Here is a 26,297-nt window from a genome sequence, read left to right as displayed (position 1 = left end):
AGGCAATATAATAAATATACACACAGATGTGCATACATGTATAATAGTTCTGAAGCTGTAAGTAAAGCACTCCAAAGTCAGGAAATGCATCATCAAAGCTATTTGTATACTGTGCTCTCGTTCCTGGTATACACTGATCTCAAAAAATTGCTCACATGTTCAGGGTTGCCATCCCTGCAAGTGCCAGAGCTGTTCCACAACTTTGGAAACTGTGCTTCACCAGAAATACAAAGTCATCTAACCATAGCAGACACAGGGAAAACATTGTTTGATGAATCTCCAAACTTAAAAAAAAAAGAGGAAAAATATGTTTGAGATGATTATTAGTCTTACTTCAGCATTTTTTTTAGGCTGAAAAGTTCTGAGTTTTCAGTTGAATTCTTTTTTAATCTTGAAATTTCATAGGCAAAAAAGATAATTAGAATATTTTGTAGATTTAAAGAAAGTTCAGAATGAAATGTTTTGCTTTCAGATTTGTAGCTTGTAAAGGTCTCCAAAATGTAAACTTTTTGTCCCATTGGGAATGGGGACATCTTTTCACTCACAAAACTTCTGATCACACAGAGTTGACAGCTCTGATTTCCTAACTATCTCTCAAAGCTGGGGTTTAAATGCAAGTCAGAGGCCAGAAAAACAAGTGTGCTTAACTGTGAAGAGTGAGTGAAGTGTGAATCAACATGTTTTTATTCCCTGAGAAGATTTGATATAGGAAAAGGCTTAAACTTCAGATTTTAAGAGTCCTGTAGGTAGAATCCCTACTTCCTGTTTCTTCCTGTGCTTACCACAGTCTGTCTGCTGCCTCCAGCCATCCATGCTGACTCCTTGCTGCTGACAATCCAGCACATATTCCTCCAGACTGCGACACAAGATCTGATCTCCTTCCACACACATATCAAACAGGCAGCTCCTGTGCAACATGAGAAAACATTAATTCCCAGTACATTTGTTATTGGTTGTTTTCATCTACTTTTCTGACTGACTCTGAGTAAGTTTTGTTTTCCAACAAAACTATCTGGCTGACAGGAAACAGAGGAGTACAAGACACCCCGAGCACGTAATTGGGAAGATCAGGTCATTTGTTGTGCAGCTGCTGCTGCTGTGGGAGGTGTCCATATAGGATCATAGCATCATTAAAACTGGAAAAGGCCTCCAAGATCATCAAGTCCAAGCTTTAATCTAACTCTGCCAGGCCCACTACTAAACTATGGCCCTAAATTGAAAGTTTTCCTCATATACAATCTAAGTCTTCCTTGGACCAAGCAATAAACAGTTACCTGACTTAACACAGTAAGTTCTTCTTTGCCCTCTGCTTCTGTTTCAGGATACATCTTGCTTATATAGCACTTTTTAGTCCTGCTAAGTCTTACAGCTGAACTACATTCCTCTTTCAATATATGGGTACCCTCCCCATGTCCATCTGCCTTAAATGTTGATACAGAATTCTGTTTTATCCAGTGTTTGTCTGCCAGTGCTACCTTCTCAGTTTTGCTCATCCTTTGAGTATTCATGGTCTGATTTTCAGAGGCATTGAGATCCAAGATGAATGGAATCTGCAAATATGCAGCACCTCAGAAAAATCAGGGCAACCACTAAGCAGGTAGAGCAGACTGCCCAATCCATTTCTAGAGTGAGGAGAAAAGTAGGCTTATGTTAAGAATCAGGATAGTGGTCTACTTTATTTGGCTTAAAGTACTGTAACATTCTTCTCCCAGATAAGAGGAACTTTGGGGTGGGCATTATCTGTCTTCAAATATTAGGCACAACTATGTAACTAAAGAAAACTGGCAGCTACTTGGCAAATTTGTGACTGATGATGGATGAAGCATGAAAGATGAACGTGGGGATGAATATAGCTCAGAATTAGGTATGTTGGAATTGTATATGTAGGAGGCAGAGCAACCTTGAAACACAGAAGAGGGAACTTTCTTGAAAATATCAATTTAGTTAATCTTCACTAATCTGGTTTTTCTACTTCTCCATGAAAAATTCAAGAAGTGTCACTGACAGCTTAGGCCTTTGAATATGGCACAATACAAATTTTATGAAGCTACAACTGCTACCCAATAGACCCAGGTTCTAAAGTCTCACTGAGTGCTGCTTTATCTGTGTGGGAAAAGAGGAAAGCTGCTTTGTAGAACTAGTAGAGAAGTGAAACGCTGAATAGATGAAAGAAAGATAATCACAACTATTTAAAAATAAATAAGGGGATGTAAATATATCAATAATGGAATCACTGGGTCTACTCCTACAAAGACACTTACTATCCTCAGCTCCTAGTAATAGCCTGGAGACTCCAGATGACTGAAGATAGTTCTTGTCAGAAACTATTGCCAAAATGATTTTGCAAATGGGGAGAACAACTGTCTGCAGTAGACACTTACGTGAAATAGAAATCTGGTTGGACTGCAGAATGACACTTGGCAAAAGGACCATTCATGTCAGTCAGGATTTGACACCTTGAAGTTGTGTTTTGCTGCTCCAGCTGATTTTCGTTGCAACCTTGGAAAAGCCCTGGATCTGGTTCCTCCTCAGAGTCATTTTCTGAGTTGAGATCTCGTCTGTAAATGAAGTCATTGTGAAATCATCAGTGTTCTGTGTACATCCAGCATTCATGGTACTATGCTCTGAGTAACACTGCAAGAATTCTTCTGCCTTGTGGTGTAAATGTAAGCTTATTTATCTTTCATGTTTTATCCTGAATGGGAAGGAGATACAGCAAATCAAAGATGCACTGGAACACTTCCTACCATCTCAGAGATTTATGGATATTTAAAGTAAATGGGATATCTGTAGTTTTCTTTGGAAATTCTGCAAGATACATGCATTATCCATTGCCTACTCCATCCAATCTATTTAATAAAAGTTGAATGTTAGTCAGAAGGATGCAGCTGGAATAAAACCCTGTTTCTTGGATATATGTTCACCTTCACTGAACAACTGGCTGCATGCCTGAAATGCCAGACTTTTCCTATGGACACAGACTCCAGAGTCCCTTTATTCTCAACTCTGCCCTGTATACTGTTTTCTGCTATTCTGGTAGGCAAACTTTTGCAGCCAAAATATATCCAGACAGCTAATACAGTTCCATTTACTTTCTGAAAAAGCAATGTGTTAGTGGCTAAGCAGTTTCCAAAGGGCTTTCAAAGCAACAGGAAGGCAGGAAAGCAGGAAGGAAGGAAACCTTAAGGAAACAAGGAAAACCTTTTTCAATGTTATGTATGGACTAATTAGCACAGAATTTTCCTGACCACAAATATTATGCTCATGTACGGTGAAAAGAACATCCTTACTTTTTGTGTACTGGCAGAAAACAAAATATGAAAACAACAAAATCAGACTCTTCAAGAACCTTTTATGTAAGGAACTGTGAATTTATGTTGATGGATTTCAATGCTACCTTCATGTTCCAGAGGAAAGACTGACACTGAATCAGGATTTGCACTCACTCAGGCCCATCTAGCACATGTATTTATCTTTGAACAATAAGATTGGCAAGGACATTACTCACCCCTGTGCCCTAACAGTTGTAATGGCTGTGACTCCAAAGAGGGATACTGAACTGGAGTCATGCACTGACAGTTCAGGCCTTTTTTGGCCAGATAGAAGGACACTGATAGTTCACCTTAGTGATGAGCAGGAAAAGTCCATACACACAAACAAAGGGAAGAAGAAAGATAAGAGAAATGAGACAGTGTAGTTATTCCTAGAGGTTAATTATGACTTAATTCACTCACTTCTAGTGGCAGTGCTTGCTGTGGATATTAAATAGAAAATCGAGTACCTGAGACGAGAGCTTCTTTTCAGAGGAACTTTCCAGCTTTCACCAAATACATTCACATTCCTCACCCAAACACCATCTGGATTTTTGAAGTCATTTCTGTATCTCCCATCAAAATCACCACACAAGCCTTCCACTCTGCTTCTGTAGGTGGTAGCCAACTTTATGTCTAGGCAAAATCAGAAGGAAAAAAAGTTGTTACACAGAAATTGTTGCTACTGAGTGTATGGAAGAGGTAGAAATCAATGTCAAGTGCCACATGTCATGATTCAGATTGCAGGTGGTAATATGACATGGACTTAATACGTAGCATAAGAGCACAGCCCTGAACATACCTGTTCATACATGTATTCACAGTTTCTGTGCTCTGCAATGTGGACCATGAAAAAAGTAATTTTTCACAAGTTTTTATATAGCATGAAATAACTGCCTGGGTGCTCTTAGTGCATGCTGCTTGCTGCTTTGCAACAAACGGAATGCATCACCCACTTTTTGCCCTTCACTTACAATCCACTTGATCACTGAGAAACAGAATTTCTCTTGACAGACATTTGCTTTCTGCACTTGGAATTCCAGGGTTTGGAAAGATGGCCATATAAATGCATAGCCTGGCACTTTCACCATGCACTCAGAAATACGACACTATACGCTGTTGTAAATCAGGAGTAGCTGTGCTTTGAGCAGAGGAGGTACCATGTGTCCAGCTGACATGAGTGACTTGTGTATACATGACCATCCTGACAAACACTAAAGAATGGGATTATCTGGAGTAGGCTTGACAGGAAGCATGCAAAATGATACACTCACAGCGTAGAGCTTGAGGATCTCAGTCCTACAACTCCTGTGACTAGGTTCAGCTGGCAAAGGGGCAGATCCCCATTTTGCCCCATCATCCCAATTAACAATTTAAAGTGATTTGATTTTGTTTTTATCATTCAGACCTTTCTTAACATGAAAAAACTATATGACAGTCTGACTATATCTCATTTTTCCTAAGTTCAGTGGGATCCAGATAGAGAAATGCCAGTTTTATGGTTTTTTTCTGGTTTCTGGGAAACACTTCTGTATGGTATTTTCTGATTATTTTCTGATATTTTATATCACAAAGGACCATAAGAGCAAAGGGTGAAGATTTCAAATTTTGCTTTGGGTTTAGACCTCCTCTGGAATGAGAACATTTTTGGGGGCTGTGCAAAAATATTTCTGCAAAGTTTTATAGCACCACTTACCTGCATTTTGACTGCCATCAAAGCTCAGATATAAGCCAAAATCTGTCTCCAGGTAAATTCTTGTTGTCCTCTGATATATATGAATACCCTCATGAGGTCGAACAGGGGGCCTCACTCTCACACCATCCAACTAACAAGGAATGAAAAAAAAAAATATATATAGGCTAAATTAAAATCTGGTTTCTGTACAGGTCAATGCAACAATCCAATACTTCTCTGGTTTTATGATAAATATATCAGAAAATTTAACAGCATTTATTTTTTTTAAGTTAACAAAATCATGTATTGAGGAAAGTGATCTGAACAAAGCACTTTCATATCACCCAAAGAAATTTCTATTATTGAGTTAAAATACAATATAGCAGCTATGTATGCTCTTACACACCAATAAAGAGGAAGGAAATTAAATTATCCTAGCATAAAACAAATCTTTCCTTACCATTAATAAAAATTGGTGTGGCTTTATTGTAAGCCTTGGGATATTTGGGGTTTCATTGCTAAAATTATATCTATTGATTTTTTTGTTTGATGTAGAATTGTATCTTTCATAGCTATGGAGAAGAAAAGACTCCACACAACTGAAAATCTCATTTGTGGTTACCTCATAGCACTGTTGTAATAATACAGTTCCCTTTGATACTTTAATTAAAAAAAAAAAAAAAAAAGTCCATTATTCAAAAGTGTTTTACTCCAAGGGAGGGCCTTCCTTGTGCTCTTCAGTGAGGGAGGGACTTACCAGAACCTGCTTGTTCTGCCTGAATCGCACTGTGTGGTTGTAAACATTGATGAGCATCTCTTTCAGGTAAGTAATGTGTCGAATTCCACGTAAAGGGTAGTTCATGCCTTCAATGCTGAACTGTGTCAGAGTGTCAGGTAGGTCAGGGATGCTCTGAGCCAGAATATATGTGTATTTCCCTTGGAAGTGGTGCACCAGCCCATCAAAGGTGATGTAGTGTGGGTCGCCCATGATCTGGCATCTCCCAAAACCTGCAAGGGAAGAGCTTCATTACTCTCTAGTCTAAATGTGCATGTGCCAGATACCATGCCTGGATTGGTCCACACTGTTAGATAAAAATGATTGCTGCTAGCATGCAGGTCTGAAAGTAAAAATGGGTACTCAGGCTTCACTCTAGTGAATAGATACTCAAATGGAGAGATGGACAGAGAAACTCATTCCTCTGCTGAGAACCACTGTGAGCCAACTGAGCTGAAGCAGAACATTAGGGTTTATAGAATTTATTGAGACTAAGTTGTGCATATTGGCCCTCTGCAGAGGAATGACTCTGACACAAGCACAGCTTGAACTGGCCTAATAAGAGATGTTGTTTTCATAACCTCTGCCATGTGTTACAAAATTGAAAAGCAATGTTTAAATTTGGCTGACTCAGTGCTGTTACTGATTTCTGCTGAGGTTACTAAACTGATCATTGGGTTTACCAGACCTAACAATCAGATACAGTGACTATCATCTATGTATTCTCCTTGACAACTGAGCACAGGGTAAACCATTATGCCAGGAGCAAGGCATAGGAAGGCCTATTACATTACATATCCTTAAAACTGCTAGGGTTGCCTCTGATCAGGTATTTTTCCAAAAAATAGCAGGGGGACACAGAATTTGCCTTATGCTTTTGTATTGAATCTCACTATAGTGGGACTGATGCTATGCTATTCTTCAAAACTGAAGTGTAGGGACACTATGCAACAAGCTCTCTCCTAATCAACCCAACCTACCTAGAGAATATGGGATTAACTTTGCCTAGCCAACACAAATGTTGAATGGAAAGCACCAAAGTCCTCTGACTGGCCTATCATATGTCTGTCCAGATCTGCTCTGTTCTGGTTCTGCTTATCGGTTTTTGATTTGTTTTTTTTTTCCTGTTCTCAAATTAACATGCAATGGAAAAAACAGGGTCATTGTGATGGGATTCACAAACTGAATTTTGGGTTCAGTAGATGCAGTGGGATTTTTTTAAAAGAAATTTTAGTCAAGCTAGTCAGACTGAACTGTCAAATTTCTAGATATAAGTAAATTATACCCAGGTATCCATTTCCCTCTACAAATTCTCTGCATGGAATAGGAACCTTCTGTTATGAGAACGGAGGCCTTTTTGTATTCAATAATGTTGTCAACAAAACAGTCAGAGTTTCCTTCTTTCCCAGTGAAAGAATGGAATTGCCATGAAACAAAATATGTACACCCATATCCTCCCTCCTTCTGCAGCCCTCAAGTGAACCCAAGTGAAGACCTGCTTGCACATACCTGTTGGGTTGCACTTGTATTTTCCATCTTTGATCATGCAGGTTTCTCTAGAATCACAGCTGTAGCTCTTGCAACTGATGACACCGTTCTTCTTGCACTGGCATCTTTTGGTGCAGTGTGGAGTTATCCACGTCTCTCCAGCCTGGACACAAATTGTGTTAATAATAGGTTATCAAGGTGCTCAGCTTTGCAGTGCAATGGAAGTTCAAAAGCCATGGGTGTGGACACTAGCTAGGTGCAACCTTGTCCAGTTGGCAATTCCACAACTGCTTGATTAAGTGTAGTCTCACCAAGAGCCTGTGAGAGGGGATCTCAGTCCATTTATCTTAGTGTCTTCAACATAAGAATTTGAACGCAAAACTGGACTAGGACAGATTGCCTGAATAATTCTGATCAATAGACTGTTTTACAATAGGCCTCAGTTTTGGTCTCGGGTGCAAAGTACCAAACAAGCTTTGTATCTCCTAATACACAAGGCAGCAGCTTTTACTAATCAGATGAAAGGTATTTAAGAGGTAGATCCTGAAGTCTTTGATCTCTCTCTCTCTTTCATACTAAGATGGGCAGGAGACCAATTTTCTACAAGTTTTGAAGTCAGAGATTTGCTCCTTAAACTACTTACACTGTAGTAATTGTTGTCATCATCCCTGCAGCCACAACTGCTGAGAGGCACACAGTTGCCATTGCTGAGCACATAATTATCATCACATTCACAGCCCTCTGTGCACTCTTCTGTCTTCTCACAAAGGGAAGAGGCAAAAATGTCACTGCATGTTGATGGGCAGGCAGAGACACAGTCTTTGTAGTGGCTCCGGGATGGGCAGGGCAGCGCTGTGTGGAAGAACAGAGCCAGCGTTATTAAATACATTTACAAAGTACACTGCAAACACTGAAAGCTACACCTTGGCCTATGGAATGGTAGTATAGAACTGTTTTTTAATAGCTGATTTTGACCATCAGCTGGTTTTTATTTTTATAGTTTACGTTAAAGAAAACCAAAAACAAAACAACAAAAAACAGAACAAAGAATGCTCTCTGGAACTGCTTATTCAGTTTTATTACAGGTATGATTGAACCACCTGGCACCAGATTCAGTATTCCAGTTCAGCTGCAAATGCTAACTCCACATTAATATCCATAACTTGTCTAGTTCTGAGTTATTTCTGGGTTTATCTGAACCTGAACACAGTTCAGTGGAGCAATGGAATTGTGATAGTAGAATTGCATTTTGTGATAACTTAGATTGCATTTTCTTTTACTTGTTCAATTAATTGTGCTATTTTTTTCATGCTATCAGTCATTCAGGTTTCATTTTTTTTCACTTGCTTGTGTACTTACGACAGAATGTGCTATTCCTCCATTTAATGGTGATTCCATGATTCTTGCAGGTGTCCACATAGACTTGAACTATGTTGCAGAGAGCAGACTTCATGCCATCATACTGGCACATATCATAGATGCAGATCTCTATGAAGTCATCAGGGTTGACTAGACTATGGCACACTTTGAATTTGTCTGATTTTAGAACATTGCACTGTCTTTCAATGACTTGTTTATTCTCAGCAGTACAAGGAGGATCATCATCTTCTCTTAAGTCTGGCAAACAACTGCAAGAAAGCACAGACACAGGCTGCTATAAGACAGACTGAAACGGAACAGTTTCTTTCTGCTGAAAAGTAGAAGAGGCTGGAGACTATGACTTCCTTCTGTCAATGGATTAAAGACTGAGCAGAAGTAGACCTTCCTGACAACCACCATGCTGTGTCTGACACCTGTTACTTTCATTGAACTTGACCCTGACTGGAGGATTGACTTCACAGCTTGACCTTGATCTGTCTCGTCACTGCAAATTTCTGTGTGGTGACCTGAACTGAGCCAGGCTGACTTTAGCTACCATCTGTGGGGCTTCCCTGCTTGCCTTGCTCAGGTAGAGTGGGATGGACCCTGTCTCACCGGTGAGCCCACATTTTTTTCAGCTGTGTTGTCACATATGTATGTCACATATGGCTCCCTGTCATCCAGGGAGCAGCTGGCCCTCACCATTCTCCAGCACCATCATCTAGTTCTGGGTGTTACCAGTGTGAAATAAACAGAGTCCACACTGTGGACTACCCCAAAGACTCATTCTCCAAGTGTGTATGTAGATTGATAGAACAGCTGTGATTCTCCTCTGGCCTGTGCAGGGGTTTCCTGTGGAGATGGCTATTTTTTTGAGCTACAAAATCAATCTGGTATATAGTGCTTATATGTTACAAAGTAGCAGACATTAAAAACAATCAAAAACAATTCACTGTGTTCCTGAAGCAAGGCGGGAGGTATGAAAATTATTTAATATTTACCCCTTATCACTGTCTATCTCCACTTCCCAGCTATTTCCAAATTGTGGGGCAGTGACAACTGTACCATTGGTCAGGGACAGATCATCTTCACGATTACCATTGAAATTGCCACACATGCCATGCACCTGCAAATGGAAAAGAATCATATTCTAAGCATGACCTCTTTGCATCAACTTCCCCAATAACTTCTTATTCATTGCCTATGAAATAATGTGACTAAATCACCACCAACAACCAATCCTGTACCAGACATTTCAGACATTCTGACCACACCCATGGAGAAACAAAACAGAAATTACAGTAAATCTGTAATTCCCTAGGGCTTCAAGCTGTTTATTTCTCTAAGTTGGAAGAATTCCCCTAGACAGGTAATTTTCTTTAACTACCCCCTTGGAACACAAAGAAACTGTTGTGAATAGAAAAAAAACAGAAAGGAAAAAAATTACATTTGGCACAATACAGCTACAAAGAAAGATGCAACAGCAAAACACAGGAATAAAAGGAACTAGAAGTAAATGCACAAACCAGCAGTTTTGAAAAAACTCCAGATGTTTGTATACTAAATCTTACCTGTGAGAAATAAGAGCGTGGGAGGGTGATTTCCAGATGGTGATTGCCATCATATTTCACTATCACACCAAAGTTAGTTTCCACTACTATAAATCTGCCAACATTTCCAATGGACACACCTTGCAGTCGGTTCTGCACTGGAGTGTAGACTCTCTCACTGTTCAGCTGGAGAGATGTGTCATTTGTCAGTATGGACATTCTTCCATGAAAGCTCACAGTCTATATTCCTAGCACTGCTGAAGATTTCTCTGTGACAGTTTTAGCTCTTTACATTTCCACCTTTGCATATTCCAACTATGGGTGGCAGGAATCAACCTTTTAGCTGAGGAGGGCTGGGCAGGACTCATATGCTGTGCCTTTAACAGGGAGCTGGAAAAATCCCTGGTTGAGAGCAAACCCTTTTTCACCCTTGGGGCAGATTCCCTGCCATGCCTCCCCATGTTTTTCTAGGTTGATACATTATGCCTTGCTCTCTATAGGTGACTGGGTTGATAAAAATTGTTGAAGTGGGGAGTCTCATACTTTAATTCAGGCAACAATTCCCCAGTCTGGAGGCCCTGGGTTTAAACTCTGAGATAAGGACAATAGATCAGGAAACCCAAACCAGAAGCCTTGGGAACTAGTGAGAAAATATATTTCCTCATGACATCCACTTAATGGGGGTGCCCACAAGTGTTAAGCATATTCATATATGTTCCTTAGGAAATATGAAGATCCTTTTTCCTACAGCTATTCTAAGTGAGCTGATTTTAAGATACTTCTTGCCAGAGAAAAAGAGCACCACCACCTACCAGGATTCCTTGGTTTTTCTGAAGGGTGATTCGTATACCATACACATCAATGTAGACTTCTTTCAGGTACGTGGCCCCTTTTAGTCCTCTGTCTTCATTCTTGCCAAGTATGGTTATAGGAATGACATTGGTGGCAGTGTTGACAACCTCAACCAAAGTGTAGGTGCAGGTTCCCACAAAAGTGTACTTCATTCCATCAAAAGTGAAATAATGGGGATCTCCTACCACTTGACATATTGCTTGACCTGAAGGCGAAAAAAATGATCTAAGAATTTTGTACTGGATTTCACCATGGACTCAGTTGGCCAAAGCAGTTTGCATTAGTATAGCAACCTCATCCTGTTCATTATTATGTGGGCAAACTTTCAGAGAGGCATCTCAGGTTCATGCCAATGGCATTTATTTGTAAATAAGAAGTTTCCAGAAAGCATCTCCTAAATTTAATTTGCAAATTGTATACAAAAGGACAACTTGGCAGCAAATTAACTTCTGTATACACTTGTATATGCTGTTGTAGCTATGATTTATAGTATGGTGAGAGTAATACAAAGCTTTTCTACTTATCTATATAAAAATACCCAATTAATGGGATAAATATAGCTGTAAATATAAAGCAAATAAGATTGCATCTATATACATCAATACATAATGCACTTGTCATTATGCAGGCCCACAGAAATACAATTTTTACAGAAATGCAACCAAATTTAAAGCTTGCAGCACGGGTGATATGGGACTTGAATTTTCATTATCAGGACAAATAGAATCCAAACAACCATGCAAACTTTTGGGCAGCAGTTTTTGCTGATATCCACTACAACAGGATGCATCTGTGCTTGCAAGACAGAACATCATGCATTTTCATCTCTTAACACTGGCAGCAGTCAGCTGGGACTTCTTTACTATCCCATATGAAAATATATTTATAATAAAGCTAGAAGAAGAAGAGGATCTAATGATGGAATTGACATTGTGGTGGTTTTCAGGCAGGACTCACCATTGGAATGACAGCCCAGCACACCATCCTGAATACTGCACTCTTCTTGGACTCCACACTCCCAGGATTGGCACTCAATGGTGTTATTTGCCTTGCAGGTGCAGCGCTCAGTGCAGGGGTAATGGGTGAACCAGCTTTCATTCAGCTACATGGGAAAAAAAAGGAGTGTAGAAGTATATATTGTAAGATAAATAGGAAGATAAAACCATAAAGGTCAATCAAATTATTAGTATTTGAATGTTCATGATATATAGTCATTTGGGCAATTGTAGCCATGCAGTTTATGGAAGAAAGCTGGCAAAGTAAGTCTATTTTGAAATTATGAATGGTATAAATATGAATTGTGTAGTGTTATTAACATGGTTTTTCCCTCACAGTAGTAAAGAATGAGACCACCTGGTTTTGGTTTCTTCCTTTTTTTCTTTAAATAACTGATGTAACTTGCCTGGTAATACTGGTTTTTCTCATCAACACAACCGCAGTTGCTTTCTGGCACACATTTGTCTCCACTCAAAACATAGCCTTCCTTACAGAAGCAACCTTCCACTGGCAAAGAACTGCAGGAATCAACTGCTGAGATGTTCAAACAGGTAGAGGGACACCTAGTACCACAGCCCTTGTAGATGCTGCCTCCAGCACAGGACATTGCTAAATAAAGAGGAAAAAAAAAAAAAAAGATTACTCAAAAGGGCAAAATCATAATAAAGGTCTTCTTGATGCTTTCACTGTTTGCTCCTGAAACTATGCAAAATGGCTGTTGGAAAGTCTGACAGGAGAGTGCTGAGTACAAACCTTTTTCTGCTGATTTAAAGGCATAAAGTGACTCAGTTATGGGAATAGAAGAATCTTTTGCCATACCAGCTGATATGTCCCCATTACTGCAGTTACTATTTAAGCATCTGCTATATATTCCAAAATAGAACTAAAAATCACACTCTTTCACTGAGACTCCTTGAGAACAATATACTTTCACACCCCTCCTGCTCATGATAGAATTGGGCTTCTATTCCTCAAAACACGGTCCCAAGGGATAACATTATATTTTACAGAAATCCTGAAGTATTTGTCCATTTCTGTTTTCTAAAAAAACACAGAAAAACATGAGTTTCGCTGGATTCTGTTATAAATCACTACATATGATTCTCATTTCTACCCCTACAACAGGATCTCTTAGTCCTGTCAGACAATTACAGCTGATATCTCCAGTCATCTAGCCAGATTTCCTTCCCTTGCTCAGGACTTTAATTGCATTTTTATTTGAATCACTGATGAAGAGAGCACTTGAGTGTCAATCTTTCTAATGTTACTGAGTTTTCTCTATTACTATAATGAAGCCATAGATATTTAGGTCCTAGGCTATAGTTTCAGAGTATGGATTAAAGCTGTCCACAGCTTTAATCTGATTTGGAAAGTTAAACATTCATTTCTGGTTCTATCTTCTTTTTATATAAAAATTCTCTGTGCTCTGTCCTCTCAGGGCTGACTTACTGGGTGCTTTATCACAGTAATTCTTTTTCCAAATTGACCAGCTACTAGAACCTATCCATTTTTTTTATGGTTTAGTTTAAATGCAGAGCTAATTGTTGATCACATCAAAAAAAAAAAAAAAAAAGAAAAGAAGAAAAAGAAAAAAAGGTACAGATCTGCATAAGGTAATCCAGTGGTAACTGGTATAATAAAAATCAGTGTAAGACAAAAAAGCATAGAGAACAATTATGGTATATTTAAGTATGGTTGACCTTTAGAGGACTTGTTTTTTCTCTCCAGGTGTGTGGTTTGTGGACTTGAATGTCCTTTAGAAAATGCTGCCCAGAGAAGCTGGGGATGCCCCCTTCCTGGAATTATTCAAGACCAGGTTGGATGGGGCTTTGAGAAAACTCTTTTAATGGAGGGCATCCCTGCCCCTGGCAGGAGCGTTGGAACTAGATGATATTTAAGGTCCTTCCCAACCCAAACCTTTCTATGATTCTATGATTGTATGTCTGACAAGCAGAAAGCTGTCCAGTGTTGCTTAGAATCAGCACCACTGGAACTCCTGGAAAGCTTTATTCCAAGAAATATGAGTTCATTATATTAAATATGCCATAAGATCATTCTGAAGAGAATTAATTGAGACCTGACAGTACTCAATTTCTTTGCTTTAGAGAGAAATAGACACTTCCTAGGAACAGCTGCTTTTCAAGGTCTCTCATTTTTTTAACCAAAGGCCATTGATAAGTATGTGTTATGGAGTACTACCAGCTCTACTTACACTGAGGATGGTAGATTTTCACTGAAGGAAAGGAACTTATTTCTTCAATGCAGAAGCTCACATAAGACGCAGTTGAACATAATCAGACTTTTCCAAGAAACTAATAGCAAATTATAAATATTATAAATCTTTAAGAATTTAACCTGCATGCATCCTAATGTTCTCAAAATTAGTGGCTTATACAAATCCTGGAATGGTTCTGAATCTGAAGCAGGCTCAAGACATTATAAAAGACAGACTATACTCAGAACATTACATAAATTGAAATAACATGCATGGAGAAGGTAGAGGACAATGAAGTTAAAATTCAGAATAGATATTTATATCAAAACACTCACGGCAAAGAGTAGCATTCCTCCACTCTATGCATATCCCAGCATTGATACACGACTCAGCATAGGCCTGCAGTCCATAGCATAAGGATATTGCCTGTCCCCCAGTGAAACACATGTCATAAACACAGTTTTCAAAGAAATTCTGTGGAGGCACCTTGGTGTGACAGTCCTTGAAGATTCCTGTGTAAATCAAGAAAGATATATGTAAGGATAGAAACAACCCACTGGAATGTTCAGACTGACCACCATATATTTTCTGTCACAGCACATGCATTGTGGGTGTTCCAGGCTGTGTTAAGTTAATCTACTACTTGAAATGGATACACAACACGCAGTATGAGAATGGGCTCCCTGGATCAGGTTTTCTTCTTTTTGCATAATTGATACAACAGAACTTAAATAAATTAAGCATTGCTGCCTAGGAAAACCACTAATTCTAGACAACTGCAGGGAACATGTACAGAATTTCAGATAAAGTGTCTGTAATACACACACTGACAGTTCATCTGAACTACTTTTAGCAAGCAGAGTACAAGTCACTATAACCCAAAGAGCAGCTATGGTTCTCAGATAAAATTGATGGACACATTGGCATTGTCTGAACAGATGGTATATTCTAGCCAGGCACCTATGGGTTTTACATTCGCCATTCACACCAGAGGCTTTACATGCTTCCAATATAAGCTCAGAAAAAGAGACTATAGAGAAGGGACAAAACAAGCTAGAACACGCTCCATCACATGGTGCACAGAGATCTACCTGTTGGGTCTGTGATCATGCCACATGCTGTGCTTTTCTTTGCTTCACTTTCCAACACAGGATCACATTGCTCTTCTTTCTCACCACTGGAGCATCTGGGGAAAGCAAGCAAACCAAACATGTGTTTCACATCTTTTACTATCAGATTTTCAGTGGAAAATTAATAAATGACAACCGTGCACAAAAGAGTGCATTTTATTTCTGTCACAAGACTTTATCCAGCTTCTTTGAAAAGCTGATGTCAGCTCTCTCACTGAATGGGCTCCTTTTTTGATCCCTTCTGGGTGATTCAAAGGCTTATTCTTAGCTGAAAAAAAAAAGAGCTATGGGATCCAAACAGTTATGGTTTCCAGTCAGGGAACTGGACTGATGTACCATCCCCCCTCACACTCAACAAACAGTTCCCGCTTTGGAAAATGAGACTTAAAGGACATAAGCCTCTTATCATTCACTGGTTTATGTGAAAGTCCAGCTCCCTACTTCTAATGGGCAGCTGGAAAATGTAGAATGGTACTGGGGAAAAAGCCAGCGAGTAGATGGATATTTGATTTTAAGAGTTTGCTCAGCAAATGCCACAGGATGCAATGATTTTACATACACGGTGTTATTCTCAGGCACCAGCCAGCTTTCTCCAAGATCAATGGAATCACTTGCAATGTCACCATTGGACTTGATATTGTCATCATTTGGATCACCATTATAATTACCTGTAAGAGTAAAAAGATATTTATGAAGTTCAAACCTGTAGAAAAAAAACTAGGTTTCAAGTTGTAAAATAAATTAAAATGAGATAGGGAGAATATATATGTAATATCAATCTGTACTGGGCAAAATAAGAGCAGAATTGTGTTTTGATTGCTGACAAGAGCTGCTGCTCAGACATTTGAAGCAGGAAGTCTGTAAGTTGCTATGTAACTAGTTTACACCCAAGAAAAAACTTATCTAAAAAAACCCTACTCATTTTCTTGCATCCTACATGTAGAACACTGGACTAAAAACTAAGCAGTGCTATTTGCATCATTATATTCTTAGGCAGATTTCCTGAATTGAAAGTGTGAAAAACCCATGAAGAGATAATTGAACTAGAAAACTGCAGATGATCCAAACCAAAGAACAATCAGAAACTCACAAGACAAATTACTCTTGCAATTTCTACATGCTAAGGAAAAAAATTTTAAGTAATCACTAGCTATCACTTACCACAGAGGCCACAGAGCACACCACTGTAATTAGAGGGCACAGAGACTTCTGCATAGTGGTTTCCATCATATCTCACCCACAGTCCGAAGTCAGTTTCCAAGAGAACATATCCACCACTGCTTTGAATACTGATCTTCTTTTCAATAAATACAGGCAAGTTCATTCTGTGACCATTCACCTGTACAGCAAGTTGTGAAAGTAAGTGTATGGCTGTTAGGACTCCTAAAACTACCAGCAGCTAATACAGATTGCTGAAAGATAGGATCTTGTGCAACGGGAAACTGGAACTGATTAAAGAATATCTGAGCAAGTTTGTTGGAGATCCCTTTAAAAGAGGTAGATATAATTAATAAAAAGATAAAGTTTTGTTATAAACTCTACAGAGATAATAATTACCTGCATGTCAGTTAAAATTTATATATCTTTTTTAAATAGGTAATTTCTTACATTAACTTTCTTGTTTTTCAGCAGAGAAATCTGATTGTCATAGACTTCAACGTGCACTGACATCACATAAGAGACTTTGGTGTTGGCTCCTCTGTGCTCATTTGTTGTGGACACATCAAAGTATGGAAGACTCTCAGAGGCAGTGCACACTTTGGAGAGGGTGTAAGTGCAATTTCCCATGAAATTATGGACTTTGTGGTCAAAAGTGTTGTAATGTGGGTCCCCAGAGGCACTGCAGGAAGCACGACCTGTGAAGAAAGAAAAAGTCCCTCTCACTCTTCACCAGACTTTTGCAGCTGCTTGGTTTCCAGTTTGTTTGTTTTATGTTGTATTTGTTGCTCAGATGAAACAGTGATGACATCAGTCAATAGACTCCAAAGGCCAACCCAGCCTTCTATCTTTGGACCCACAACAAATCTACTCTGGTGCATCAGAAATCTGTGCCAGAGGTTGATGAAGAAAGTTGGGTAAAGGGCATTAAGACATGGTTACATAAGTAGAGCACTGAGTTTTTAGTGGCTATATCTGAAAGGCATTTTCTGACTAAATAGGAAAAATTAAATAAAAAAATTTACAGGGCTGATTAGCCAGAATAGACGGATGCACTAACAGCTGTCTGTGGTTTGGTACTCATATCATTTCTGTAACCTAAATTGAGTATTGCTTTCATGAGATCTGGTTGGTGAGGTGGTGAGCACAGTCATTGTGGTACCCGGCATAGCTCTCATGGGTGTTGGTGTCAAAGGACCTAGCACAAGAGGGAGTTAGAAGAGATGTGCAGCAACAGGGGAGTTTTGTTGCAGGCACCTCGTCCACTCATCAGAAACAGCCAAAAAGCATGATCAGAAAGGCTCAGGATGCCCAGGACAGAGACAGAACAGTGACTCCACATCAAAAACTCTTCCACCAGCATAGATGGAACGAAGGAAGAGACAGACATGCCCCATGGTGATGGACATGCAGGAAACAAAACAAACACTTTTAAGGAGCAGTAGGAGTCAGGGATGAAACATGGCAGTACCTGAGCTCGGAGCGGGGCTTGTTGGTGAGGTGGTGACTACAGGCTGTGTTGTGGTACCTGGCAAGGGGACCGTGGGTGTTGATGTCGATGGACCTAGCAAAAGGGAGAGTTAGAGGAGATGTGCACCAACAGGGGAGTTTTGTTGCAGACAGCTGGTTCCCTCACCCTTCTGAAGTACCCAACACCATGACCAGGCATAGCCAGGACAGGGATTGAAGAGTGTCATCTCAGGCAAAGCTGTCCCACTCCATGGCTCAGCCACCAGCTTAGCTGGGTCACAACAGCAGATAAGGCACTTTGTACCTGTGGTCAATGTCTTGTGCGTGGGCCTTGTAACATGTGAACTAAAACAGTGACTGCAGGCAATGCCAGTGCCCCAACCTCCCAGAGGAGAGGAGACTCGAGCACAAGGTGCATCAGTGCCCAAAGACAACCTGTGCTCCTGCCTCTAGCCCAGCCTGCCACCTCAGTCAGTGACATGTCTCAAGCTGTCCTTCCCTAAGCCAAGCCTTGTACCTGCACAGGATCCCTTCTCAAAGGAGACATCATCAGAAGTGGAGGAAGATAATGGAGATTTGATCCCAAATGGGGATGTTGCACAATTCCCAATACATCTCCACAGCATTGTAAACAAAGTGCAGGACAGGGATTCCACCTGTCTGGAAGAGTCTCTTCATGCAAGGGTTGGCCCACCAGAGTGGCTAGTTATGTGATAAATGGGTAAATCTCTGCCCCACGTACTGCCCCCAGAACTGCCCCATTCCTTGTCTCTGAGATTCAAGGAAATCAAAGGTGGTCAACAGAAGGCTTACCACAGACAGTGCCAGCACTCCAGTCTCCCAGAGCAATGCCTGCCTCAGCACAGGCTGCAGCATAGGCCCCCAGGTCATTGCAGAGCTGCTCCGTGCTGCCGCCCGTGGCACACTGGTCATAGACACAGCTCTCAAAGTATGTCTTGGGTGGCAGAACTGCATGGCACGGCTGGAACGGGCCACTGAGGTTTGTCAGGATTGAACACTGCTGCTTAGCTACCTGCTCTTCAGCAGGGGAGCAGGATGCAGGTGGGCTGATGGCTGGGTCACACCTACAAAGCAGACAAACAGCCCTGAGTTCCCTGCAGCCTGCTGACAGCAGCCACTGCAATTCCTGACCTCCTCCCCAGCCATAACCTCAGCTTCTGCAGTCCAGATCCCTCACTAGGACAGGCACCCATGGCTGTCACTTGAAAGGGTGGAACACATGGCCCACAGGCACCACTGTCCTGCCTGGTCTCAGGTGGGCAGAAACAACCGACTGAGGCAGTTGTGATGCAAGCAGCGTAGGAAAAGCATCCTGCCCAGGCTCAGCCCACTCTCCCAGGGCTCTGGAACCCGCCTCTTCTCCCTCACCCCATGCTTGCCATCACCATGCCTCCCTCCTGATGTCCCTCATAGCTCCCCTCTCCAACACTCCCTTCTGTCCTTCATCTGCAGTGTGGAACAAGGACTCACGGCCACTCATCATCCGGCACCATCCAGCTGCTTCCAAAGTCATTGAAGTCGGGTACAACCACCCCATCGGGTCGCATGAAGTCATCCTGCTGGCTCCCGGTGTAGGTCCCACACAGCCCACAGAGTTTGCCCTTGTACTTCTCAGACACCTTCACTAGGAGCTCATGGTCCCCATTGAACTGCAGCTGCAGGCCCAGCTTGGTAGAAACCCGCACGTAGGAGCCGCTCAGGGAAATGGTCACACCGGGGGCAGGAGAAGCAGGCAGGGAGACCAGGGCACCGTTGATCTGGAGAAGGGGAACAGAGGGAGACAGAAGCGGTAAGAGGTGCCCTCCACTGAGGGGTCACTGTTCCTCACCGGGGTAGTGCCAGTGCCAGTGAGCCAGAAGCACTGCTGGCATGAGAAACCTTGCCCAGGCCAACGAGGGCAGCAGCAACTGTACCAATGGCACACTGAAAGCTCAGGAAAGTCACCAAGAATCTGTGTCTGCATGAGCAGACACAGTATATGGCCCCACTCAGAGCTCTGCCATGCTGTTCTGTGAGCATGCAGCAGGCTCAGGGAATGGCAAGCTCTCCCTGGGGACAGAGGGGTATTTTAAGAGTGTCCGGTGTGTCTGTTGTTCCCAGGCACAAAAACGAGAGGCTTACGTAGACTGCCTTGTGCTCGCGCAGTGCAATGTGGAGGCCTTCGAGGGACAGTGCCACGGAGTTCAGAGCTGTCCAGCTCTGGCTGCCACGATGTTTGTTGCGGGTGGTGACACTGAACCCAACGGAGGAGTTGTCACAGCCCGTCACCACTGTGTAGTTGCAGGAGCCCTGGAAGTGGTGGAGCTTCCCATCAAAGGTGCTGTAATGTGGGTCACCGTAGATGTGGCAGACGGCAGTGCTGGCTGGGTAACAGCCCCTCTGGCCATCCTGGATCTTGCAGACCTCGTCCTCGCCACAGGACAAGGCAGAGCAAACCATCTGGCCTTTGGCTTCACACCGGCACCGGCGAGTGCAGTTCTCATTCACGGAGGATTCGCCTTCCTGCAGGCAGGGAAACACCAAACCTCAGGGTATGAGGCAGGAAAGTACAGGCAGAGGAGTGGCCTGGCAGGGGTCGGCAAACCAGGGCAGGGTTTTCACTCACAGTGTAGTAGTTGCCCTCAAAGAGGCAGCCGCAGTTGGCCTCGGGCACACAGGTGTCTCCACTCAGGAGGAAGCCAGAGCTACATGCACAGCCCTCCACACAAGGCTTGGAGCAGTTCTGTGGGGCTTGTTGGTCAACACAGGTGGCAGGACAGCCGGTCATGCAGGGGTCATAGTAGCTGTTGGGAGGACACTGCAGGGCTGCAATGGGAAGGGGCAAATTAGGACCAGCAAGACTTCAACCATGGACAGCCTTGTGGGAAGGGAAAGACCTAAGACACATTTTGGCCAGAGGTTCAGAGCAGAGGGTGCGGCCCATTTCCCTTTCTGGCAATGGCAAGGCAGGTACTCACGGCAGAAGGTAGCATTCCTCCAGGGAAGAAGAGTCACGCCAGCTGCCTGGCACGCGTCAGCATAGGCCTCCAGAGCAGCACACAGGAACTCCTGGCCACCATTCAGGGCACACAGGTCATACAAGCAGGTGTCAAAGTAGTCCTGGGGGTTGATCACGCCGTGGCACTTCTCAAAAGAGCTAGGCCTGGTGGTCAGGATGCCACAGAACTGGTCGGAGCGGTAGAGCTTCTCATCTTCTGCACTGCAGGGTGGGGAGGGGACGGGGACACCGCAGGAGGGGTCACTGTCTGGGACCTGCCAGCTCTCCCCCAGCGCATTGGAGTCTGCGGCTTGCTGCCCGTCGGGCATCATGTATTCGTCGTCTCTGCGGTTGTTGAAGTTGCCACACATGCCACAGGTCAGGTTGAAGTAGGTGGTGGGCACCTTCACCTCCACCGAGTGGTCAGCGTCGTAGGACACTCTGAGGTTGAAGTCTGTCTCCAGGACGATGTAGCGACCACTCTTGCTCACCGTGATGGCCCCTCCCGCTGCACTCACCGGCAACGTCTGGCGCACGTTGTTCACCTACGGCACACACAGCACAGTGGGCCCCGGGCCTGGCCCCGGCCTCCCTGGCTGCTCCTGCCCAGGGAAAGCAGCTGCCAGCCCAGGCACGGCAAACAGCTGCCTGGGACGTCCTCACACCCCAACACCCCTGGGGCTCGCAGAGCTGTGTGCTGAGTTCTGCACTGGGCTCAACATGGCTCATGTTCTTCCCCATTTGACTCTTCCTCCTCCAGCCCCTCCCAAACGGGAGGAAAAAGCAACCTCCTGCCTCCAGGTGAACCCACCCATTCCTGGGACTTTTAACATGCCTGGCCCTGCCAGCAGCAGGCAGCCCTGCCTTGCAGCCGCACCCGACTCGAGCCAGCCCCACTGCCTACCAGCACGTGGCTCTTCTGCTGCTTGAGGATGGCAACGCGCTCTCCATACACCTCAACCACCACTTCGCGCACGTAGGACACTTGGGTGTTGCCACGGTGCTCGTTCTTGGCCTCCACGTTGAAGTAGGGCAGGGAGGTGGTGTTGGAGCACACTTTGGCCAGGGTGTAGGTGCAGTTGCCCATGAAGTCGTGCGTCACCTTGTCAAAGGTTTTGTAGTGGGGGTCCCCGTGCACGTGGCAGATGCCGTAGGAGTGTTCAAGGCACACAGGTTTCCCGTTCTGCACCCCGCAGTACTGGCCCGCGGGGCAGGAGGCATTGAAGCACTGCACTTTGCTTCCCCGTGCGGGACACGTGCACTTGGAGGAGCAGGTGTCGTCCGTCCAGAACTCTGAGCCCACGGGGTAGTGCTGCCCGTTGTGCCAGCAGCCGCACTGCTGGCTGGGCACGCAGCGGTCGTTGTAGAGCAGGTACCCGCTGTCACACACACAGCCCTCCACGCACGGCAGGCTGCAGGTAACAGGAGCCATTGGGTCAACACAGGTGGCAGGGCAGGCTGCAGCACAGGGCTCGTAGTGACTGTTGGCCGGACAAGTGATCGCTGCCAAGACAGGTGACCCAGCAAATTACTTGTAGAACAAGTAATTTTCTGCTGAATATCCCGTTTGAATAAGTAACTAGCTCTGTTTTCTCTACGGTCTCTTTGGCTCTACTTGTATTCTCTCTCCGACCCAATCAAAATGAAACAGAAAATGCTGCCTCTAATACTGATATCTACTTATATATCCCGACAGCCCATAGGGAGAATAGTTCCTATTCCCCAGCTCACTCTTCCAATCCTGTCCTGTGTTTTCCTGGGAGTACCGGCCCCAGGTACCATGTCTGGACTTACGGCAGAAGGTTGAGTTCCTCCACGCAGGTATCTGGACACCGAGTGACTGGCAGGCATCTGCATAGGACTGCAAGCTCTTGCACAGGGTCTCACGGTCCAGCCCCAGCTCACACAGGTCATAGAAGCAGGTGTCAAAGTAGCTGCTGGGGCTCAGCACAGCATGGCACTTCTGAAACGGGCCACTGGTGTCAGTGAGGAGCCCACAGAAGTGGCTGCTGCTGATGAGTTGCTGGTCGGTCTCATTGCAGGCTGGGGTGGGCAGAGGTCTAGCTGAGCAGCTGTGGAAAGACAGGCAGAAGGGCCCCTGGGTCATTTGTGGACTTCTTCTGGTGCCTCCTCCTCCTTCCCTTGCCCAGTGTGTCCCCAGGACTACTGGGGCCATACCCACCTGCTGTTGTTGGACACTTCCCAACTGTTGCCCAGGCTGGTGGAGTCTGGCTCCATTGCCCCTTCTGGGTTCTGGAAGTCATCTGCTGCTATCCCGTTGTAGTTCCCACACATGCCACAAACCTTCTGCCCAAAGGTGCTTGGAAGCGTCACCTCCACCCGATGCTTCCCATCAAACTTGACTCTCAAGCCAAAGTCTGTCATGACCATGGTGTAGAACCCGCTGGACAAGACCTGCACGCCCGCGGATGGGCTGCAAGGCAGGATCTCTTCCACTCCATTGACCTGGAAGGACAGGAACCCAGACAGGATTGGAGCAGCCCATTTGGCACAGTTCTCTCCGCTCACGGTGCCCCACAGCATCTCCCCCTCAAGCTCACCGTCACCACTCCACCCTGTCCCAGCCTTATCCGCTGGTCAGCCACATCGACATCCACGTATCGGACATAGGACACACGGGTGTTGCCTCCCCTGTGCTCGTTGGCCGCTTCCACGTTGAAGTAGGGCAGGGAGCTGTTGCTCTCACACAGCTTGGAGAGGGTGTAGGTGCAGGTGCCCATGAAATGGTGTAACTGCTTGTCAAATGTGTGGTAGTGAGGGTCTCCTTCCACCACACAGGTGCCTGACAGTGGAAAGACCAGAGGAAACTTTCAGTTGAGCACCCCCTCCTGCCTCTTCTCCCTAGCTCACGTTGCTCAAACAGTGTCTAGTGCATGACTGGTCTATTGACTTTAAGGACAAATAGCGTTATTATAGATCTATATCACGATAGTATTAATTTTTATAGACATACAGATCAAAGCTACTCAAATGTCCTATTGCTAGAAGCACAGCTGTCCCACACAAACCCTTAGAAACAGAAGAGGATTCAATGCATGTCTTAGTATTGAGGGAGACTGAAATAAATCAGATAACAGCCCTTAAACGTAAATGCACCATGTTCTCTGTAGGGGTTTTGAAGAGGACTGAGGACTCTACAAATAATACCTGAGGTCATCTCAGGTGTTGTTGGTGGTGTTGTTGGTCTTGGTGTTGCCTGTGTTGTAACGTTAGGCAGTGGAGTAGGGGGTGTAGTAGGAAGTGGACCTATGGAGACACAGAGGAATAAGTGGGCCTCTGTTGTAAGCAGCTAATCTAGCCTTCCTGTAAAAGCTGACACACAGACCCGAGAGACCCAGGGCAGGGATGGCTCTGTTATATCTCTGCAAAAATGCTACCACCTGCAGCAGAGCTGGGAGATAGGAGGAGACACACCACCCTTCAGTACCCACACTACATCCCATGTCATGGGCCTTGGAGGAAGCAAAATGAAAAGTTTCAACAAGCAGCACCAGAAGGGGACGGGAGGTGGCAGTACTTGAGCTGGGTGTGGGTCTGGTTGGTGAGGTGGTGAGTATAGGCTGCATTGTGGTACCTGGCATAGCTCTCATGGGTGTTGGTGTCAAAGGACCTAGCACAGGAGGGAGTTAGAAGAGATGTGCAGCAACAGGGGAGTTTTGTTGCAGGCACCTCGTCCACTCATCAGAAACAGCCAAAAAGCATGATCAGAAAGGCTCAGGATGCCCAGGACAGAGACAGAACAGTGACTCCACATCAAAAACTCTTCCACCAGCATAGATGGAACGAAGGAAGAGACAGACATGCCCCATGGTGATGGACATGCAGGAAACAAAACAAACACTTTTAAGGAGCAGTAGGAGTCAGGGATGAAACATGGCAGTACCTGAGCTCGGAGCGGGGCTTGTTGGTGAGGTGGTGACTACAGGCTGTGTTGTGGTACCTGGCAAGGGGACCGTGGGTGTTGGTGTCGATGGACCTAGCAAAAGAGAGAGTTAGAGGAGATGTGCACCAACAGGGGAGTTTGTTGCAGACAGCTGGTTCCCTCACCCTTCTGAAGTACCCAACACCATGACCAGACATAGCCAGGACAGGGATTGAAGAGCGTCATCTCAGGCAGAGCTGTCCCACTCCATGGCTCAGCCACCAGCTTAGCTGGGTCACAACAGCAGATAAGGCACTTTGTACCTGTGGTCAATGTCTTGTGCGTGGGCCTTGTAACATGTGAACTAAAACAGTGACTGCAGGCAATGCCAGTGCCCCAACCTCCCAGAGGAGAGGAGACTCGAGCACAAGGTGCATCAGTGCCCAAAGACAACCTGTGCTCCTGCCTCTAGCCCAGCCTGCCACCTCAGTCAGTGACATGTCTCAAGCTGTCCTTCCCTAAGCCAAGCCTTGTACCTGCACAGGATCCCCTCTCAAAGGAGACATCATCAGAAGTGGAGGAAGATAATGGAGATTTGATCCCAAATGGGGATGTTGCACAATTCCCAATACATCTCCACAGCATTGCAAACAAAGTGCAGGACAGGGATTCCACCTGTCTGGAAGAGTCTCTTCATGCAAGGGTTGGCCCACCAGAGTGGCTAGTTATGTGATAAATGGGTAAATCTCTGCCCCACGTACTGCCCCCAGAACTGCCCCATTCCTTGTCTCTGAGATTCAAGGAAATCAAAGGTGGTCAACAGAAGGCTTACCACAGACAGTGCCAGCACTCCAGTCTCCCAGAGCAATGCCTGCCTCAGCACAGGCTGCAGCATAGGCCCCCAGGTCATTGCAGAGCTGCTCCGTGCTGCCGCCCGTGGCACACTGGTCATAGACACAGCTCTCAAAGTATGTCTTGGGTGGCAGAACTGCATGGCACGGCTGGAACGGGCCACTGAGGTTTGTCAGGATTGAACACTGCTGCTTAGCTACCTGCTCTTCAGCAGGGGAGCAGGATGCAGGTGGGCTGATGGCTGGGTCACACCTACAAAGCAGACAAACAGCCCTGAGTTCCCTGCAGCCTGCTGACAGCAGCCACTGCAATTCCTGACCTCCTCCCCAGCCATAACCTCAGCTTCTGCAGTCCAGATCCCTCACTAGGACAGGCACCCATGGCTGTCACTTGAAAGGGTGGAACACATGGCCCACAGGCACCACTGTCCTGCCTGGTCTCAGGTGGGCAGAAACAACCGACTGAGGCAGTTGTGATGCAAGCAGCGTAGGAAAAGCATCCTGCCCAGGCTCAGCCCACTCTCCCAGGGCTCCGGAACCCACCTCTTCTCCCTCGCCCCATGCTTGCCATCACCATGCCTCCCTC

The 26,297-nt window shown here is 44.5% G+C and overlaps 1 protein-coding gene across 1 annotated transcript in view; it reads right to left on the bottom strand.

Moving 5' to 3' along the window:
- The window catches only part of FCGBP (Fc gamma binding protein), a 53,063-nt gene that overhangs the window by 2,546 nt on the left and 24,220 nt on the right, over positions 1-26,297 (bottom strand). The window contains exons 37-67 of the mRNA XM_053951905.1: positions 25,693-25,964; positions 25,072-25,150; positions 24,882-24,974; positions 24,490-24,608; positions 24,146-24,244; positions 23,539-23,780; positions 23,160-23,443; positions 22,772-23,049; positions 21,882-22,480; positions 20,958-21,522; positions 20,606-20,805; positions 20,122-20,502; positions 19,471-19,757; positions 18,793-19,064; positions 18,497-18,509; positions 17,981-18,073; positions 17,672-17,707; positions 15,313-15,407; positions 12,413-12,537; positions 11,968-12,112; positions 10,971-11,215; positions 10,180-10,344; positions 9,610-9,734; positions 8,609-8,877; positions 7,893-8,101; positions 7,271-7,412; positions 5,744-5,994; positions 5,008-5,137; positions 3,782-3,947; positions 2,382-2,558; positions 783-907 (exon numbers count right to left, since the gene is read on the bottom strand). Of these exons, the coding sequence (XP_053807880.1) occupies positions 783-907; positions 2,382-2,558; positions 3,782-3,947; positions 5,008-5,137; positions 5,744-5,994; positions 7,271-7,412; positions 7,893-8,101; positions 8,609-8,877; positions 9,610-9,734; positions 10,180-10,344; positions 10,971-11,215; positions 11,968-12,112; positions 12,413-12,537; positions 15,313-15,407; positions 17,672-17,707; positions 17,981-18,073; positions 18,497-18,509; positions 18,793-19,064; positions 19,471-19,757; positions 20,122-20,502; positions 20,606-20,805; positions 20,958-21,522; positions 21,882-22,480; positions 22,772-23,049; positions 23,160-23,443; positions 23,539-23,780; positions 24,146-24,244; positions 24,490-24,608; positions 24,882-24,974; positions 25,072-25,150; positions 25,693-25,964 (6,281 nt within the window). The remainder of the gene's footprint in view (positions 1-782; positions 908-2,381; positions 2,559-3,781; positions 3,948-5,007; positions 5,138-5,743; positions 5,995-7,270; positions 7,413-7,892; positions 8,102-8,608; positions 8,878-9,609; positions 9,735-10,179; positions 10,345-10,970; positions 11,216-11,967; positions 12,113-12,412; positions 12,538-15,312; positions 15,408-17,671; positions 17,708-17,980; positions 18,074-18,496; positions 18,510-18,792; positions 19,065-19,470; positions 19,758-20,121; positions 20,503-20,605; positions 20,806-20,957; positions 21,523-21,881; positions 22,481-22,771; positions 23,050-23,159; positions 23,444-23,538; positions 23,781-24,145; positions 24,245-24,489; positions 24,609-24,881; positions 24,975-25,071; positions 25,151-25,692; positions 25,965-26,297) is intronic.

This window comes from Vidua chalybeata, chromosome 10, assembly GCF_026979565.1.
Source record: "Vidua chalybeata isolate OUT-0048 chromosome 10, bVidCha1 merged haplotype, whole genome shotgun sequence".
In the NCBI taxonomy this organism is placed as follows: Eukaryota; Metazoa; Chordata; class Aves; order Passeriformes; family Viduidae; genus Vidua; species Vidua chalybeata.
Note: the sequence above shows the minus strand (reverse complement) of the source record. Positions and strands in the feature narration are given on the sequence as shown.